General features: G+C 43.3%; 1 protein-coding gene across 1 annotated transcript in view; it reads right to left on the bottom strand.

Moving 5' to 3' along the window:
* col12a1b (collagen, type XII, alpha 1b) overlaps window positions 1-19,596 on the bottom strand; it is a gene marked incomplete at its 5' end in the record, with an annotated part of 69,032 nt that overhangs the window by 22,184 nt on the left and 27,252 nt on the right. The window contains 30 exons of the mRNA XM_080525610.1: window positions 383-512; window positions 1,253-1,395; window positions 1,649-1,778; window positions 2,947-3,089; window positions 4,179-4,308; window positions 4,756-4,895; window positions 5,028-5,157; window positions 5,326-5,465; window positions 5,582-5,711; window positions 5,941-6,080; window positions 6,210-6,339; window positions 6,509-6,648; window positions 6,853-6,982; window positions 7,627-7,766; window positions 7,872-8,001; window positions 8,117-8,256; window positions 8,397-8,526; window positions 10,435-10,574; window positions 10,858-10,987; window positions 11,249-11,388; window positions 11,667-11,796; window positions 13,965-14,104; window positions 14,388-14,517; window positions 15,378-15,517; window positions 15,752-15,881; window positions 17,437-17,576; window positions 18,213-18,233; window positions 18,354-18,486; window positions 18,590-18,729; window positions 19,559-19,596. The exon at window positions 19,559-19,596 is cut by the window's right edge and continues 92 nt beyond it. Of these exons, the coding sequence (XP_080381736.1) occupies window positions 383-512; window positions 1,253-1,395; window positions 1,649-1,778; window positions 2,947-3,089; window positions 4,179-4,308; window positions 4,756-4,895; window positions 5,028-5,157; window positions 5,326-5,465; window positions 5,582-5,711; window positions 5,941-6,080; window positions 6,210-6,339; window positions 6,509-6,648; window positions 6,853-6,982; window positions 7,627-7,766; window positions 7,872-8,001; window positions 8,117-8,256; window positions 8,397-8,526; window positions 10,435-10,574; window positions 10,858-10,987; window positions 11,249-11,388; window positions 11,667-11,796; window positions 13,965-14,104; window positions 14,388-14,517; window positions 15,378-15,517; window positions 15,752-15,881; window positions 17,437-17,576; window positions 18,213-18,233; window positions 18,354-18,486; window positions 18,590-18,729; window positions 19,559-19,596 (3,848 nt within the window). The remainder of the gene's footprint in view (window positions 1-382; window positions 513-1,252; window positions 1,396-1,648; window positions 1,779-2,946; window positions 3,090-4,178; window positions 4,309-4,755; window positions 4,896-5,027; window positions 5,158-5,325; window positions 5,466-5,581; window positions 5,712-5,940; window positions 6,081-6,209; window positions 6,340-6,508; window positions 6,649-6,852; window positions 6,983-7,626; window positions 7,767-7,871; window positions 8,002-8,116; window positions 8,257-8,396; window positions 8,527-10,434; window positions 10,575-10,857; window positions 10,988-11,248; window positions 11,389-11,666; window positions 11,797-13,964; window positions 14,105-14,387; window positions 14,518-15,377; window positions 15,518-15,751; window positions 15,882-17,436; window positions 17,577-18,212; window positions 18,234-18,353; window positions 18,487-18,589; window positions 18,730-19,558) is intronic.

Below are 19,596 nucleotides of genomic sequence, written 5' to 3'. Positions count from 1 at the left end.
CTTGCTGAGGGAGCTGGGCAATGTGGGTAGGTAGCTGCAGCATGAGCTCCCCATTGGAGGGATGCCCGTCCAAACCGCCCTGGCACAGGGGTGCCACATTCCAAGCCAAATCATAAAGTTTCTATTGTTTGTGTAACTCAGACTAATGTTCGTTCGCCAGTCATTGTTGAGCTTTCCAGTTTTTCTGCCGTGAATTCCCAATCCTCCAAACTCAAAATTGAAACATGTTGAATCAGTTGTCGTTTGTACAGTACATCCATTGTAACCGTTCCACTGTGCAGTGCTTTCACTCCACAGCTCTACAGGTCTGGAGGCTCTTTTCATGGAGACCATTGGGTGCGGTTGTACACACCAGTTCCAAGCCAGTCTTGTATTACTGTACCTGTGCGTCCATTTCCATTCAGTGATGCCCCTGGCCCTTCTGCATAGATGGCCTCCACAGTGATGTTGTATGGAGTGTCTGGAAGCAGGTTCTGCAGCATGGCATTGTTTCTGTTCCCTGGAACCACAGTCTGTGTGGCAAAGCAAAAGAAAGAGATCATTGAATGAGAGTTAATTTAAAGAAGGGCGGGAATATACACAAAAGGACATCATTACTAATAGAGGCTATGCACTATGTACCAGCTCAGTGGCCTTGCAGTTAGAGTTGTCGCCCTGAGATTGGGAGGTTGTGAGTTCAATCCCCGGCCGAGTCATACCAAAGACTACAAAAATGCTACCCGATGCCTCCCTGCTTGGCACTCAGCATTAAGGGTTGGATTGGGAGTAAGACCCTGCGACATACCAGAGCCATGTCCAGGGGGTGTACTTGTGCATCAAGCCACCTCATGCCACGGAAACAGGAGATAGGCTCCTGTCGCCTAAGGGCCATTAGGCTCGAGAACCATCGGTTCGCAAGGCTTACTTACTATGCACTAATACAATCTCCTACACTACAGAGAAGAAAGGGAGGCTATTAGCAAAGGCTTTACTGTCTCTTTGAAAACATCATATGCTGTCTTGACTATTGGTTAAGCACTATATTTATGGTCATTAATAATGTAATTATGTCCTCAGTAATAATGTTGATCTAACTGAGCCTTTAATTCATCTTACTACTAAATCAGCAATTAATAACTTGAGCTGGTCAAGAAGACCTCAGAATATAATGTCATACAGTACTTTGGCCGAGGTTACCACTCTGAATGGTAGGTGAATGTGAGTGTGGGACTTTTCAAAGATCTTTCTATAGACATGCAGGTTCCAGACTCACAAACTCAGTGATGGGGTCACCAGTGGTGGGGGCGTAGGCGATCTTGTACTGCTGCACGGGGCCCTCTGCATGGTCCCAGCCGATAGTCAGAGTGTTGGTGGTGGCATCAAACACGCGCAGGTTCCTGGGTCCACCACGGGGCACTGCAACAGAAACAGCTCATGATAGTACACATGGGCCTAGCCACAATCACAACAAGGTGTTTTATAGCGCAGTATGTGTGCGTGCTTACATGTGTACTACAGTATAAAACCAATAGTATGTGTAAACATGAGTAATATAGTGTATGAGTCATACAATGTGTATTAGTACAAGACATACAGTGTGTATTAGTATGAGTCATACAGTCTGTAGTCGTATGAATGTTTACAATGTCAGATGGAATAGTAAACTCACATGTTTTGCCGTCTCCTTTGATTGGTGGTCCCTCCCCATCGGCGTACAGAGCCAGGACACTGACGGCGTATGGAGTGTCAGGGATGAGCCCGTCCATGAAGGCATTGTTAATGTTCCCTGGAACCAGGACCTTTGGAGTAGTTCACAGGACATACCGGTACATCACACTGATGGCCCCGAGTGGTGGGTTCCCTATTCAAATGATTCTCTTCAGGCATTACATACTGATCTGGCACTGCTAATGTACATAATGACTTCACTGTTAATTCGTTCTTACGTTCGCCTATGTCGGATGCCGTTGCCAAAGACTAACATGAAATGCTAACAAAGCTTGGAGAGATTAAATGCTAAACAAAGTTATACGTTTAGGTAGAATTGATTGATAAACAGTTATTGCTATGAAACGGCTGGTGAATGGGAAGACGTCACCCAACAGTGTTCTGTCACTGAATGTGCTTCGGCATGAACTATCTCACCACATCGCTAACAACAGTGAGGTCAACTCTCTTCATATCAACAGAATCATCACTACTGCACGTGACCTATAAGCTGGTCTCGGGGTGATGACATCATGGTAAACACAGCTGCTCCCCATCTACCGTCAAAGTAAATAAAAAGCATATCTGATTGAACTGAACACCCCGCAGTTGAAGAACTGATGGACAAGACATGCAGGTTGCTGAAGCACAGTACTTACACATCAAAGTCCAAATAAATGTAACCACAGTTAGAGTTCTTTGAGAATTCTTTGGAGAAATAAAGTCCCCTTACAATGAGGCATTTTTAAGGCCAACTGCTACATCAAAGAACATTCTAATCATAAAAACAGCCTCATTATCCTCCGTGCCCTCAAAACCTTAAACGCAGGAATTCTAATCGATGTCTCTCACAGATGTGCATGTGTACATTTTTCCTAGCTCCAGTGATACAGTAAAGCTGTTTGTTGGAGCAATTAGCTTTATCTATCTCCTGTCATCCCAGAATGTGTGTATCGATGCATGTAATCAACACTGATAGACAGAGATTAAAAGCTAAAACAGCAGTATTTCCGCATTCATAAACATGTACCTCATTATTACTGGATTCACATCTGAGAGGCTTCTAAACAGGCTTCCAGAACGTCTTTTGATATCTGAAGCCAATGTGGAGCCAGTTCTACACTTTCCTTTCCTGGGGACTCTCCCTTTCTTTCTCCGAGTGGTCTGAGCAGAGTGAATTCTGGAGGGCTCACCTTCCGGCCCTCAGGGCACTCTCTCAGTAATGACAGGTTCTGTTTAACAGTGGAGAGAGTGACTTACCGACTCTGCAGGTCTTTCTCCAGACAGGGGAACATAGACGACCCGGTACTGCTGCACCTGCCCTGAGGCGGGCTCCCAGCGTACATTCAGGCTGTTGGGGGTGGGGTTGTACACCTGGATGTTCTTGGGCGGCGTGCGGGGAACTGGGGGTCAAAGAGGGCAAAGAGAAAGTCAGAGGAGAGAGGGCAGTATGTTGACTTCTCATACTCAGATAAACCCAAAACCAAAACAACTCAGAATTCAATCTACCTGCCCCTATCAAGCCTGCCTATCCAAAAATAGAAAGGCAAGATAGCAGCACAAGAAAAATGTCAGGCTGCAATAGTGAATTTTAAACAGGATATAGCTCAATAAAAAAGGGGGGAAACTCAAATGCTGAACGAAGCTAATTCTCCAGGAACAAAGTAATTTTTTATAGTGTCTATGCCGAGAGCACAAAGAGAGATGCAGCACAGTTTGGGCTTATGCAAAAGCCTCTTAACTTCCCTTTTAAACTAAAACAGATGTGCTATTCTTCTGGCATTCAGCACTTAAGTCCAATAAATCAAGATGTAGTAGGTACTGTTGAGTTTTAGGCTGAGCCACCTTATTCTACGAAAAAAAGATTAAAATCTATTTGTCTAAAATCATTGCTACAGGGCATATTCATATGGTGTATCTTTAAGAAGATTAGTCAGTCATAAACATATCCTCACATGTGGCCTGGCATCAGAGCATCAGATATGAATGATAATAAAATCAGTATAATACCTCAATATCGAATACGACAACGAATTAGCAAAATTAAAATAAAACGCCTGACTCCCACTGAAAGTTTTCATATAGGCATTGCTCAACGGAGCCCTGGAACCTCCTGTGGAATCATTATGCACCATAAGCTCTGATATGCTCCGCTGGAGTCACAGCTTTCCAATTAACTTCTTTGGGATGAATTTCTGCTGACTGAGCATGGCAAGTCATTTGAGCAGAAACAAAACTGATGCACACAACAGGGTATAAAACCACACAGACACGGGGCAAGCAGCAATTACTGGTGAGATAAGCTACGCCTTTGTTCCATCTATTATTTGGAGGGGGGGGTTGAAATGTGTGACTGAAATATGTGTGGTTTCCACTCCTCTCATGGTGTGTGGATATCTATTATCCTGAGATCTGACTTCAACCAAACCGAAGAAAGTAACATGCCTTGATCAACAAGATGAAAGCAAAAAATGAGGATGTCCATGACTTACGTGTCTTTCCATTCTCAGCCTGACGCAGCCCCTCTCCCTCTGGGTAGACAGGGACCACAGTGACTGTGTAGGGTGTGTCTGAGAGAAGGTTCCTCAGGGTAGTACTGGTCGTGCCACCGGACACTTGCTCCTGTTCACAGAGAGAATTTTGTTTTGCATTAATTTGATATACATTAAAATGTTGGGCATTTAGCAGACGCCTTATTCCAAAGCGACTTACAATCAATACATTTGACTAAGCAAGTGAATCATCAATCCACCAGTCGTTTTTTTTTTATTTAGACACTGGAGAAACAGAGAAACCGTACAAGGGGGGCAAATAGAAGTTCTTAGGGACACAGTAGAGGGGAAAAGCGGGTGTCTTCAGGAGACGCAGTGCTGGGGGGCAGTAGATGTCTCAGGAGGAGCAGTTAAGGTGTAACCTGAAGAGATGGGTCTTCAGTCTATGACGGAAGATGGGTAGTGACTCTGCAGTTCTGACAGCCGTGGGAAGCTCATTCCACCAGCGGGGAGCCAGATATAAGCAGATGTATACCATTAGAGGTAGAGGAGAGGTACAGTCAGTTGGTGGACTTACCATGTCCGGTGCACCACCAGAGGCAGGAACGTAGAAGAGACGGTACTGGCGCACGTTGCCCTCAGCTGGCTCCCAGCGCACCTTGAGGGAGCTGGTTGTGGGATCAGTGACCTGCAGGTTCTTCACCCCACCCAAGGCCTCTGACAGGAAACAAAACAATGAGTTTATAAAGGAACCACTGGGAAATTATTAATACATAAAAAATTTAAAAAAAAAATGAATTCATGAATTTGTTATTTTTAAGTATTTTACTTCAGAATATCACAACTTACTTGTCTTTCCATTGTCAGATTGGCGTTTCCCTTCCACATCTGTGTACACAGGCACAACTGTCACCTTGTAGTCTGTGTCTGGTTTCAGGTTCCTCAGAACTGTGTTAGTTGACAATCCAGAGACCTGGGTCTGTGAGAGGAGAGTTATCAGATTCATATAAAGGATGTAATGTCATGTAATCGTGGAATAAAACCATTCCAGGAAAGAAAACACTTTCTGTGATTCATTCATCATTTATGCATCATAACTAAGTATTTATAGGATAGTATTATATTAGGGGTGTAATTGTCTTTTTACCGTCTTCTCCGGTCCTCCAGCAGCAGGGGCGTAGATGACATTATAAGATCGAACATCACCGTCAGCTGGCTCCCAGCGCACCCTCAGAGAGTTAGTGGTGGGGTCAATCACCTTCAGATTCTTCACTCCGCCCAGAGGCTCTGAGGAAAACAGGCGACATCACTTCCTGATAATATAATGCTACTGAGAAAAACCAAGTCATAAAATATGAGGTTCTTGAGCAAAAAGAAGTTAAGGGACAAAACAATTCACTCACTTGTCTTTCCATTTTCTGTCTGACGGAGGCCATCCGTGTCTGGGTAGACTGGAACAACAGACACCTTGTAGACTGTGTCTGGATTCAGGTTACGCAACACAGTGCTGGTGGTGCCTCCAGACACTTGATCCTGTTCAAGACAAAGTCAAGAGCCCAGTGAGAATTATAATGACAGAGTCAGCATATAGTAAGCATGATCAAGCCAGACAGTGAAAGTGATGGTAAATGATGTTTCCCCTATTCCTGTGTCACATTGTAATTAGTAACAACATTCTATGAACCTGTTGTTATTATGACATATTCATTAGGTATTTTCAAAGTGGTAGATAAGATAAGATAAGATAGATATAGAGTCCTACCGTGAGCTCCTCATCCCCTGGCATGGCTACATAGAAGATCTTATACTGGCGCACGTTCCCCACAGCCGGCTCCCAGCGGACATTCAGAGTGCTGAATGTAGGGTCAGTCACCTTCAAGTTCTTCACTCCTCCCAAGGGATCTGAGATAAAGAGGAGACTATGTTAGACTGTGCCACGACACCTAACCACAATGTTGGCATTATCACATCACATTTATAATAAGTGATAATGAGAGATGTTCTCAGTAATTGAACCCCAATTCAACTCACTTGTCTTGCCATTCTTTGACAGTGACTTGCCCTCCATCTCATGGTACACAGGCACCAGTGTTACTGTGTACTCTGTGTCCGGTTCAAGGTTCTTCAGAACAGTGGATGTCACGGTTCCGGCGACCTGATCCTGTTCAAAGAAGAGGAGAATCGGTCAGTAACAGTCCTCAGTCCAACCTAATCCTGTCATGACGTCTAACCTATGACGTTGAGCCATGAGCTGCTAGGAGGTATACAGTATAGTACACATTCTCAGTGCAGCGGGAAGGTGTCGATGAGGTGATAAAGTGAGATCGTACCACGTCCTGTTCTCCTCCTGCAGCTGGGACATACACTACGATGTACTCCCTCACGCTCCCCTCGGCTGGTTCCCAGCGCACGTTCAGGGTGCTGGTGGTGGGATCTGTCACCTGCAGGTTCTTCACAGCGCCCAATTCCTCTGAAAGAGAGGAAACAGACAAGCTTTATCATAACCTTGATTTTAAACATCATCATATACTGTAGGTAGTTGTACAGTTGTTTATTTATTTATTTTTGGTGCAAAATAATAGGATTCACGTCGTATTTTATACAATTTACAATTTGCAAGTGATTATGACTAGTGTCTGAAAGCCTTGTGTATAATAAAGCTGTCATCACTCACTTGTTTTTCCATTGTCAGTGAGGGTCGGGCCATCTCCCTCTGCATACACTGGGATGACAGAGACAGTGTAGGCCGTGTCTGGCATGAGGTTCTTCAGAACTGCATCGGTCGTGCTCTCTGAGACTTGCTCCTACAAAGGATAGATAGAGTCAGACCAATAGGAACTCCAACATAAACAGAACACTGTATTACATACAGCAAACCCACACAAGATAAGCACCACAGCTTGTGTACCACAGCTGTTCTGAAACTTTGTAAATGGATTACAGAGCAGCAAAAAACAGCCCTCCAGTTTCTCTCACCCTTCTGTGGAGTTTATTTTGACAGAATGTTTGATTGAGAGTGAAAGTTATGCCATGTGACATACTGAACAGGCAGGCCAATTCTAAACAGATAAAGAAAACAATGCTTAAGATCCTGTTCCACAACACCAGCCAAAACCCCAAAAAGTAAATTGCATTACTGAGAGCTGTGTTCACACCCTGTTAGCTGAGCTCCCACCCAGCATCAACTCCATCAGGTCTGTTATTGTGATGGCGTGCTCCCTTGCCTGTCATCACGCCTAACAGAGGTTAACTCTCAAGTCTATTCCTCAGGCTGTGGGTGATGAAATCCCACTCCACAAAGATGGCGGGCAATGAAACTCTCCCACAGGATTGGAAGTCATTATGTTACACTTGGTTGCGGGAGATGATATTGTCACAATTGTCACATCACAAGGTACAGTAAGTGTTGAGTTATAGGGGGCACAGTGGGTGAGTAAAAGATGCTTACGACGATTTCAGGTCCTCCTGCGGTTGGCTTGTAGACCACTTTGTAGCCCTGTACGTTGCCATCGGCTGGATCCCAGTTTACAGTGAGGGTTGTGATGGTTGGTTTGTGAACCTTCAGGTTGCTTACTCCTCCCAAAGGCACTGAAAATAAGGATGACATAATCTCAGATATGCTAATGATATGAGAATCTTTCTTCCCCAGTCACTTGAAGATAGCCAACCACTTGTCTTTCCGTTGCTACTCACATGTCTTTCCATCCTCAGATTGGCGTTTGCCCTCTCTGGCGGGGTAAATAGGTAACACTGACACTGTGTAAGGTGTGTCCGGCTTTAGGTTTCTCAGAACAATGTTGGTTGTACTTCCTGGAACTTGCTCCTTTGTACAAGCAAAGACATTTGTTTAGAAAACTGTGACATAAATTAGACATAAAACACCCTATATTGATGTTTAATCTGGTAATGTGTATTTGAGAGGGCATGAAGAGTCTTACTGATTCCTCTGTGCCGCCAGCAACAGGGACGAAGAAGATCTTGTACTGGCGCACGGCTCCGTCAGCAGGTTCCCAGTTGACATTAAGAGAAGTCATGGTGGGGTCAGTAACCCTTAGGTTCTTCACTCCACCCAAGGGTCCTGGCAAACGAGGCAACAAGGTACATGAAACCAGTGTTAAACTATGGAGAGGAGAAGCCTCTTTGTTTGACTCAAACAAGTTTGGATTGAATATGGATATTGGTCCAGAAGATGAAGGAGAAGAAGTCAGCCAGCCTTACTTGTTTTTCCATTCTCAGAATTCTTCTTGCCATCTCCCTCTGCATACACAGGCAGCACTGACACAGTGTAGATGGTGTCTGGCTGGAGGCCTCGCAGGACGGTGTTTGTGGTGGTCGCAGACACGGTCTCCTGTTAGTCACACAAAGATAACCCAACTGCTCATGTCTGCTCTCTTATAACATGCAAATAATAAATACATAATAATAGTTTGGGGGGTTTTTTGCAAAAAGAATTGCAAAAATAACAAATAGTTGTATAACCGTGTGATATTATACATAAAACATGACAATGACAAACATAATAAGAACAAGGTTTAAAGCTCTACAGCATGGATCACCAATTGGCGGCCCACGGGCCACATCCGGCCTGCCAAAGCTTCCCATCCGGCCCGCGGAATATTAAGGCAAGGCAAGGCAAGTTTATTTGTATAGTACATTTCATACAACAGGGGCAATTCAAAGTGCTTTACATACATACAAAAATACAGCAAGAGCAGCATAGTAAGAAAATAAAAATGACAATGAATAAAAGCAGATATAAGAAGTATATATATATATATATAAATATATATATATATATATATAAATAGATAAAACATTTAATAAGACAATAGTTAATAGATACAAGACAAGTGTTTGTGTTTAATCATAACTGCTGCAAAACATGAACGTTTTTAGCTTTTTTTTTCTTTTTTTTCTAGGGTTTGGGCCTGTTTGATTTCTTCAAGGAGTTTGTTAATTGATGTTGTTTTTTTGTTGGTGTTTTCATAGTAATGAATTCAGAAAATGTGAGGAGGGAAAAAATGTGTTCCGGTATTTAGAATATCTAGTTTTTTTATTTTCTTCCAATATTGAAGCAACCCCAAAAACAATTGGCCTACCTCACTCAATACATGCATTTGACCCAGAGTTTATAAAGATGTTATAAATCCATCTGCCAGCTTACTATTAGCGAGTAGCCTACACAATCCGATGCAGGAGGAGTCAGACCTACCTCAATCATAAAGCTGCACAACCTTGCTTCGCTAGTTGTGCACTGAATGCCATCTCTTGTTCAGTTAAAGTTTGATTGATAATTCCACTGGCATGTCCATATCCAGCTTTCAAGCTTTTCAAGCCTCTGACTGGTCAGGGTATGACTTTTAGAAAGCTGCGTGCCTTGTGTAATTGTGACGGTGAAGATTGTAATTCTTTTGCAACAGCTACCGTTTCATTACAGAAGAGGCATACAGGTTTAGTGTTACTGAAAGTTGGCAAGATGAATGTGTACATGTCAGAGTCTTGTCAGAGACGACTTCTCCGCTTTTAGTACTGAAAGTCGGAAGAGCGTCACAAAACCAACCAGTGGTTGAAGATATAATACATTAGAGTAAGGTCTACCTAAATTACAATGAATGGGGAAAAGTGAAAGGAGTTTCAGAGTAACTTTTCCAGACATTGGAGGTCCCCGGTTCGAGACCAGGCGGAAACAACGTTTTTTCATCTTTGAGGTGGAGCAGTTACTTATGTTAGTTGGTTCAACCGACTAGAATTCAGGCGAGAACAGGCGGGTGCAGTGTATCTGTGCAGTCTGAGGTTTGGCAGTTAAGTGCAATTCTGACTAGTCAGCAAATTAAGAGATCCTAACCTTATTCAGAAATCATCAAAACTAAGAGATGTTTTAATAAAGTTTAAAAAAAACTCTGATTCCAATAACCAGTTTGTCATGCATTTCTTTATTCCAACATCACAAACACAAGTAAATACTAGTATTTACTAACATTTAACAGTAGTTGTGATTAATCATGATTAATCTGATTAATCACAGAATATTATTGTGATTAACTTGATTAAAAATGTTAATCGACAGACAGCACTAACACATATAACACATAACACATAATATATATATATATATATACATATACTGTATATATATATATATTAAAGTCTGGCCCCCAAAATGTATGCTTAGAAAAATTCTGGCCCTTGGACAAATGTAATTGGTGACCTCTGCTCTGCAGTGTCAGCCAACAACAAGCTGTCCTACCAGTCCTACCATGGCTTCAGGTCCTCCAGCAGCAGGGGCGTAGAGGACCTTGTACTCCTTCACTTTCCCCTCGGCTGGCTCCCAGCGCACATTCAGAGTGCTCATGGTGGGGTTCAGCACCTTCAGGTCCTTCACTCCACCCTTGGGCTCTGAGGACACCAAACAACAGTTTACTGTGTGGGTTGTTCTTTTATACAGATTTAACATGAGACTGCACAAGGTCGGCATGAAGTTCAAATCTGGCAGCCAATAGATCCACTGTATTTATTGCACTTTAAAATCCTAACTCTCTCTATCTAAAAGACTGTAAAAGACTGTCTGCCTGTTACCTCACAAACACAAATCCAAACCATATTACCAATTAAAGATTTGATTGAAAATTAATATTGGTCCGTTTTTAAAGAAGATGATTTAGAAGTCAGCCAGCCTTACTTGTCTTTCCATTCTCAGAATTCTTCTTGCCATCTCCCTCTGCGTACACAGGCAGCACTGACACAGTGTAGATGGTGTCTGGCTGGAGGCCTCGCAGGACGGTGTTTGTGGTGGTCGCAGACACCGTCTCCTGTTAGTCACACAAAGATAACCCAACTGCTCATGTCTGCTCTCTTATAACATGCAAATAATAAATAAATAATAATAGTTCTTGTTGTTTTTTAAACAAAAAGAAGAAATAGTTGTATATTCGTGTTATATTATACATAAAACATGACAATGAACTTACTTTAGTCTACCAATAGTGTAAAAGACAATCATAAAAAGAACGAGGTCCAATGCTCTGCAGTGTCAGCCAACAGTAAGCTGATGGTGCTCCTACCAGTCCTACCTTGGCTTCAGGTCCTCCTGCAGCAGGGGCGTAGAGGACCTTGTACTCCTTCACTTTCCCCTCAGCTGGCTCCCAGCGCACATTCAGGGTGCTCATGGTGGGGTTCAGCACCTTCAGGTCCTTCACTCCACCCTTGGGCTCTGAGGACACCAAACAAAGCTTTACTGTACTGTACTGTATACAGATTGAACCTGAGACTGCACAAGGTCTGCATGAAGTTCAAATCTGGCAGCCAATAGATCCACTGTATTTATTGCACTTTAAAATCCTAACTCTCTCTATCTAAAAGACTGTAAAAGACTGTCTGCCTGTTACCTCACAAACATAAATCCAAACCATATTACCAATTAAAGTTTTGATTGAAAATGAATATTGGTCCATTTTTAAAGAAGATGATGTAGAAGTCAGCCAGCCTTACTTGTCTTTCCATTCTCAGAATTCTTCTTGCCATCTCCCTCTGCGTACACAGGCAGCACTGACACAGTGTAGACGGTGTCTGGCTGGAGGCCTCGTAGGACAGTGTTGGTGGTGTTCCCAGACACTTGCTCCTGTTAGTCAAACAAAGATAACCCAACTGCCTTACTCAAGGGCACACTAGCGGTGGTGTTTCAGGTGGGATTTGAACTCATGACCTTCCGATCACCAATCCAAGTCACTATCCACTAGACCAGACCACCACTATAAATGAAGCAGAATGTCACTCTCAAAGAACCTGAAGTGTAAAATTGACGTGGAAAACGGCAGCTTTAATGAAGAATGGACTGACAAGTACACATTAATCTTGCCAACCTTCAGTAAAGCTAAACCTGTATGCCTCTTCTGCAATGAAACGGTAGCTGTTGCAAAAGAATTACAATCTTCACCGTCACAATTACACAAGGCACGCAGCTTTCTAAAAGTCATACCCTGACCAGGCAGAGGCCCGTCACAGAAAAATTGCGAGCTTGAAAGCTGAATATGGACATGTCAGTAGAACTATTAATCGGAAAAAAACAATAAACAAAAATAAACAAAAACCGTATAGCTTCAAAACATGGTATAAACTATATTTTGGATCTCATTGATGGTCAGTCCTTGTCAGCCAACAGTACAGTGGGGTGCAACAACTTTGGGCACACCTAGTCAAAATGCCTTACAATTAATATCTAAGTGAAAAGAAGCAAACCTAACCTCTAAATGGTTCAAAGTTAAACATGACACATTTCATCACATTTTAAAGCAAGATACATTTTATTTTTAACATTTTACAGTTTCAAAATAATAAAACGAGAAAAAAGGCCTTGTGCAAAAGATTGGGAACCCTGTCAGCTAGTACTTTGTAACTCCTCCTCAGGCATCTAAAACAGCTTGCAAACGCTTCCTGTAGCCAGCTAAGAGTCTTTCTATTCTTGTTTTGGGAATTTTTCCCCATTCTTTCGGGCAGAACACCTCTAGCTCAGAAATATTCTTCAGCCTTTTTGCATGCACGGCATGTTTGAGGTCTCTCCACAGATTTTAAATAATATTCAAGTCTGGGGACTGTGATGGCCCTTCCAAAACCTTCATCTGTCTTTCCTGGAGGTACTTCACGGTTGATTTTGAGGTATGCCTCGGGTCATTGTCTTGCTGGAATACCCAACCTCTCTTCAACTTCAATTTCTGGACTGGCCTTCGAACATTAGCCTCGAGAATGTCTTGATATTTGGTGGAATCCATTCTTCCTTCCATCCGCACAATATTGCCTGTGCCCCCAGCTGCTACACAACCCCAAAGCATAATGGATCCACCTACATGCTTAACAGTTGGCAAGGAGTTCTTCTCTACAAATGCTTCACCCTTTTTTCTCCAAACATACCTTCTTTGGTTGTGGCCAACAAGTTACATTTTGGTTTGTCAGTCCAAAGCACATTGTTCCAATAGGCTTCAGGTTTCTCAAGGTTTTCTTTTGCATACTTCAGATGCTTAATTTTGTGTTGAGGTCGTAGGAAAGGGTTCTTTCTGGCAACTCTGCCATGTAGGTCTTTGTTGTTTAAGGTACGCTGTATTGTTGTCCTGTGAACAACTAGACCGATGTCTGCTACTCTTTTTTGCAGCTCTTCTGCAGTGATGTGTGGGTTTTTCTGAGCATTTCTCACCAGATCTCGGGCCATTTTATCTGAAAAATGTCTTGGTCTTCCAGATCTTGCCTTGACTTCAATTGTTCCATTTATTTTCAATTTTCTGACAGTGGAAGCGGGTAGTTTGAAACATTGCAAGAGTTTTTTGTAGCCTTCTCCTTGATAGTGGAAGTGAACTATCTTGATTCTGACATCCTTGGACAACTGTTTAGAGGAACCCATGGTTTCTAACACCAGACACAACAGCCACCGCAGTCGGATACTTTAGAAGGCATGGAGTTACTTCAGAATATATAGTTTAACCCTGGAATTTTATCCACCTGACTCATTGAAGCCATAACGAGTAAATCACCTTGGTCTGGGCCTTAGTAATCATCTTCTCAAAAGGTAACAAAGAATAATCCAAAAGGGTTCCCAAACTTTTGCACAGGGCCCTTTTCCATTTTTTATCATTTAAAAACTCTGAAACCTTGCTTAAAATGTGCAGAAAGGTGTCATGTTTAACTTTGTAGCATTTAGTGTTCAGGTTTGCGTTCAATCACTTGGAGATTAATTGTAACAAACATTTAAACAAAGGTGCCCAAATGTTTGCACCCCACTGTAAGCTGATGGTGTCCTACCATGGCTTCAGGTCCTCCAGCAGCAGGGGCGTAGAGGACTTTGTACTCCTTCACTTTCCCCTCGGCTGGCTCCCAGCGCACATTCAGGGTGCTCATGGTGGGGTTCAGCACCTTCAGGTTCTTTACTCCACCCTTGGGCTCTGAGGACACCAAACAAAGCTTTACTGTGTGGGTTGTTCTTTTATTCAGATTGAACCTGAGACTGCACAAGGTCTGCATGAAGTTCAAATCTGGCAGCCAATAGATTCACTGTATTTATTGCACATTAAAATCCTAACTCTCTCTATCTAAAAGACTGTAAAAGACTGTCTGCCTGTTACCTCACAAACACAAATCCAAAACATATTACCAAATAAAGTTTTGATTGTAAATGGATATTAGTCCGTTTTTACAGAAGTTGATGTAGAAGTCAGCCAGCCTTACTTGTCTTTCCATTCTCAGACATCTTCTTGCCATCTCCCTCTGCGTACACAGGCAGCACTGACACAGTGTAGACGGTGTCTGGCTGGAGGCCTCGCAGGACAGTGTTGGTGGTGGTGCCAGACACTTGCTCCTGTTAGTCAAACAAAGATAACCCAACTGCCTTACTCAAGGGCACACTAGCGGCTGTGTTTTAGGCGGGATTTGAACTCATGACCTTCCAATCACCAATCCAAGTCACTATCCACCAGACCAGACCACCACTATAAATGAAGCAGAATGTCACTCTCAAAGAACCTGAAGCGTAAAATTGACGTGGAAAACCGCAGCTTTAATGAAGAATGGACTGACAAGTACACATTCATCTTGCCAACTTTCAGTAACACTAAACCTGTATGCTCCTTCTGCAATGAAACGGTAGGTGTTGCAAAATAATTACAATCTTCACCGTCAGAATTACACAAGGCACGCAGCTTTCTAAAAGTCATACCCTGACCAGTCAGAGGCCCGTCGCAGAAAAATTTGAGCTTGAAAGCTGAATATGGACATGTCAGTGGAATTATTAATCGAACTTTAGCTGAACAAGAGAGGGCATTCAGTGCACAACCAGCGCAGCAAGATTTCAGCTTTGTGAATGAGGTAGGTCTGACTCCTCCTGCATCGGGTTGTGTAGGCTACTCGGCAATAATAAGCTGACAGATGGATTTATAACATCTTTAGAAACTGTGGGTCGAACGCATGTATCGACCCACAGTGAGGTAGAAGGTAGTGAGTGAGGTAGATTGAGGTTTAATATTGGAAGGTGGGCCACCTATTGGTGATCCATGCCATATCAGAACCCAAAATATAAACTTGTTTTTTTCCCATTGTTTGTAAACATGTATGTCATTCTAAACAAAAACTGTATACTTTCAAAAACCTAAAAAACATAATTTTGATCTCATTGATGGTCAGTCCTTGTCAGCCAACAACAAGCTGTCCTACCAGTCCTACCATCGATTCAGGTCCTCCTGCAGCAGGGACGTAGAGGACCTTGTACTCCTTCACTTTCCCCTCGGCTGGCTCCCAGCGCACATTCAGGGTGCTCATGGTGGGGTTCAGCACCTTCAGGTCCTTCACTCCACCCAGGGGCTCTGAGGACACCAAACAACGCTTTACTGTGTGGGTTGTTCTTTTATACAGATTGTACTGTACCTGAGACTGCATAAGAGGTATCCACTGCGTTTATTGCACTCTAATCCTAACAATCTCTATTCTGCTGTAATTATACATGTTTGGTTAAAACTGACAGAACCATGTTGTGGGTGGACTCTCTGTTCCTTCTTGTAGGTCAGGTGTCTAGAGTTCCTGTCATCAGGGCCACTTACTGGTCTTCCCTTTTCCAGAGATGTCTTTGGCCTCTCCGCTGGGGTAGACAGCAGCCACCGTGATGGCGTAGGGGGTGTTAGGGATCAGCTTCTGAAGTATAACACTATTCTTCTTCCCTCCCACCTGGATCTGTTTGGGATGCAACATATTAGAGGCTGTCCTGCCTTTGTCTTGGGGAGGAGAGAGCATAGTATCTCTTCAAAGTAGAAGAGCAATTTATTTGAGTAGAGTGACACGGAGATGACAAGTAACATGACTTCAGTTGTTCGGGCTGTCCACAGCTCTGAAAACAAAAAGCCCTCAAGCACACTTGCTCTGCAACACTGTCGAGCTCTGCTACACTGTCACAGGGAAGTCATCCAAACATGACCAATGTAAACTCCAGGCTCTTATATCAAACCTGACATTTACAAAGTTGCAGAGAATGAACACTACTTCTCAAGGAGCCCAGGGAACCCTATTAAAGCAGCAACTGAATATCCTAAAATCTGCCAATAATATTTTTCCCCAATATCAGTCTGCCATACATCTTGCCATCTATTAAGGGCAAAAAGTCATTTAAGGAAAAGGAATTTAACCTTCATTGTGTTTGCTTTCACACTAGCAGTCACCCAGACTACAGTATACAGTTTAAGGACTGTTTAGATACAGAGTTTTTTTGGATACCCATTGTACCCAACCAAAGGTCACGACTGGATTATGTAGCTTATATTAAATCAACAAGTCTGCAGCCCACACCATAATAACAGATGTCCCTATGTGCTTTTAGTGAATTCTAATATCAATAATGTGCTCTGACGATATCAGGAAGATGTGCAACAACCCAGTCACATGGTGTCATGCTGAGATCACAGTTTAGAATACAGACATATTGTTTAGGGTACACTGTCATGACTCCTCACTGCCACAAGAAAATGTGAAACTCACTTATTTTTTTCATATAACCAAAGACAAAAAGTTTCCTTAAGATATTTCCAAGCAATTTCCGTTGCTGATCACAATTAAGTTATCACATAGGAATGTGGCCTTGGCAGCCAAGGACAGACCTCCTCTAACTAAACAAACAGACTGACTGTGGGACACTTATAATCCAAATGTCAAACTAATGATGTGCAGGAAGACAAAATAGCCTGCAATTTCTCTCCCCTTGTCAGTGGGGTGGACATCACTTGCGCATCTCAAGGGGGAAGTGATTTCATGTTACAATAAACCAATTCATAAATGCTTTAATATTATTACACACAAAAGGATTTAGCAGCCCTTTGACATGGAGATCTTTGGCAGTCGTTTTGCTATCCTTGACAGTACTAACAATCTTCAGAATGTCTTGTGTGATCATAGTAGTTAAACCAGCACAGGCACGTTTGAGAAATCCCCACCCAAATAGTTGTGCAATGATAACTAATTTTTTTCACCACTCTCCCAGTGGCCAGAACAAAAACACACAGAGGGCTTAATCAGTCAAAAGGGCATTAATCAGTCATCAGTCATGTTGGGATTTAAACGGTTGCTGACGATTTTCCTTCTGTAAGCTATATCCGAAGAGTCAAAAGTTAGGTGGTCATGACTACCCATGACTAAACACTGTGACTCCTCTCCTCATTGTACTGCAGTGAAAGGGGGTATCGTCATCAGACTCCAACAGTTCCTACAGAAACAGATGTTGGCCGGCCGTTTCACTTACTGTGTTGCTTTTCCCTCCGGCCACAGGTACGAAGGAGATCTTGTATGTCTGGACGGGACCTGGAGCGTGGTCCCACTTCACTGTCAGGGTAGTGGTGGTGGCGTTGAACACCTGCAAGTTCTGTGGGGGTCCAGTGGGAGCTAGGAACACACAAATCTCAATCACGATCCATACACTCATACGGACAGGTTAACTTGTCCAAGACTGTGATGATGTCTACATGATGGCTGCAGGGCATGGAGCAGCCGTTACGACTCCCCCGTAATCACATGGGGTTATGAAGCTGGATGGATGATGAGGATGATGAGGATGAGAAAACATGATGAAGTATACAAATTACTAAATGATGACACAATGGAGTGTAAAGCAGCTGGGAGTGAAACACATAAGCACATGCAATAACCATTCATCTGATGATTGATGGGAACGTTGATGAGGAATGACATTATGGGATGAGACATGACATTTACGACATGGAAAATGACATTATGACATGGGAAATGACAATGACAATATGAGAAATGACATGACAACATGAGAAATGACAATATGAAGTGAGAAATGATATTATGACAAATGGTTGACAATGGGGTGTCTGTGGTGGAGCATCCGCTGCAGGTCAATATTCACACTTTTGCATTTGAAGCTCTAAGGCAGAGAAATGCACATGCAGTTAAACAAGTGTGTTTCCACACTATTACTATCACCACATTGTCATTTTATAATAATCATGAACATTATAATGATAATGTCCTTCTCCTTTAGAAATAACATACCAGGTGTAATCATCTTTGACACTAGAAAGAGAGATGTTAAGAGAAAACAAATGTTATTTCAATGTGCACCACATCTGTGTGGTTGTCTGACTGTAAAACATGAATGTCAGTTAGAGAGGAGGGAAGGGAAGTGTGGCCTACATGTGCGCTGGCTGCCCATCAGGTCCTCGCTCTCCGACTCATCAGGGTAGATGGCCGTGACGGTGACATCATACACAGTGTCTGGATCCAGGTTCTCCAGAACGTGGGTGGTATCATCACTGTTCAGAATGGCCTAGAGAGGGCGAGCATAAGCCATCAGCCATCAAGTCCACTCTGACATTGCTGTAGGGTAGATGTACATATAGGAGATGAACAGATTGGCTGGATGAACATACATATTGGAAGTTGTTGTCGCCCTTCTTGGTCCAGCCGATTCGGTAGAGGGCCACATCAGGCGCTCCGTGTTCCCAGGTGGCCCTGAAGGAAGTCTGGGTCACCTCATTCAGCTTCAGGTCCTGGGGAGCCGGAACAACGTCTACACACATAGACAGAGATGTGAGGGGGGGGGGGGGGGGACGTGATTACTGTGATGTGTTATGAGGAAGTCCTGAGAGATGAGGCAAGGCCATTTTGTCAGCGGGGCTGCTGACCATGTGAGGAACATTTAGCTGCGAGTCTATTTCACTTTGCACTGGCCAACAAACTGGTGTGTGTTGAAAACAACATGTCCACAAGTCATCTGAGTCTAATGATGAATGACACCCAATGCAGTAAATGATACTGTAGCACACGTAACTGTCCACACACACACACCCACTCGCACACACACACACACGCACACGCACACATACATGCACACACACACACACACACGCACACACACACACACACGCACACGCACACGCACACGCACACACGCACACACACACACACACACACACACACACACACACACATACTCGCGCACACACACCCACACACACACACACGCACACACACACACACACACACACACACACACACACACACACACACACACCCACACACACACACACTCGCACACACACACACACACACACACACACACACACACACACACACACCCAAACCCAGTTTGTAGGTCCATGTGCAATGAAAACATCTTGCATACACCCTCAGAGGACAGTTGCTTAATGGTTGGGCTTTGTCCAGGTTGGGAGGAGAGGTATAGGTTGATACCAAGAATGGCCTGGAGACGGTCATAAACAAACACACTCATACAGTATCTCTAACCTACACAACTACTCCACAGGCTCATTCATTCAAGGCTAGCTCTCTGGTGAACAGATGACCATAGTCAAATTCTGAATGGGTGTATACAGTACCTGTGATAGCTTGTCCAAGCATTGGGTTACCAGGACCC

The sequence above is a fragment of the Nansenia antarctica genome, assembly GCF_963989245.1.
Source record: "Nansenia antarctica genome assembly, chromosome: 3".
Taxonomy (NCBI): domain Eukaryota; kingdom Metazoa; phylum Chordata; class Actinopteri; order Argentiniformes; family Microstomatidae; genus Nansenia; species Nansenia antarctica.
The sequence above is the reverse complement of the archived record's forward strand: the minus strand, read 5'-3'. Positions and strand labels throughout refer to the sequence as shown.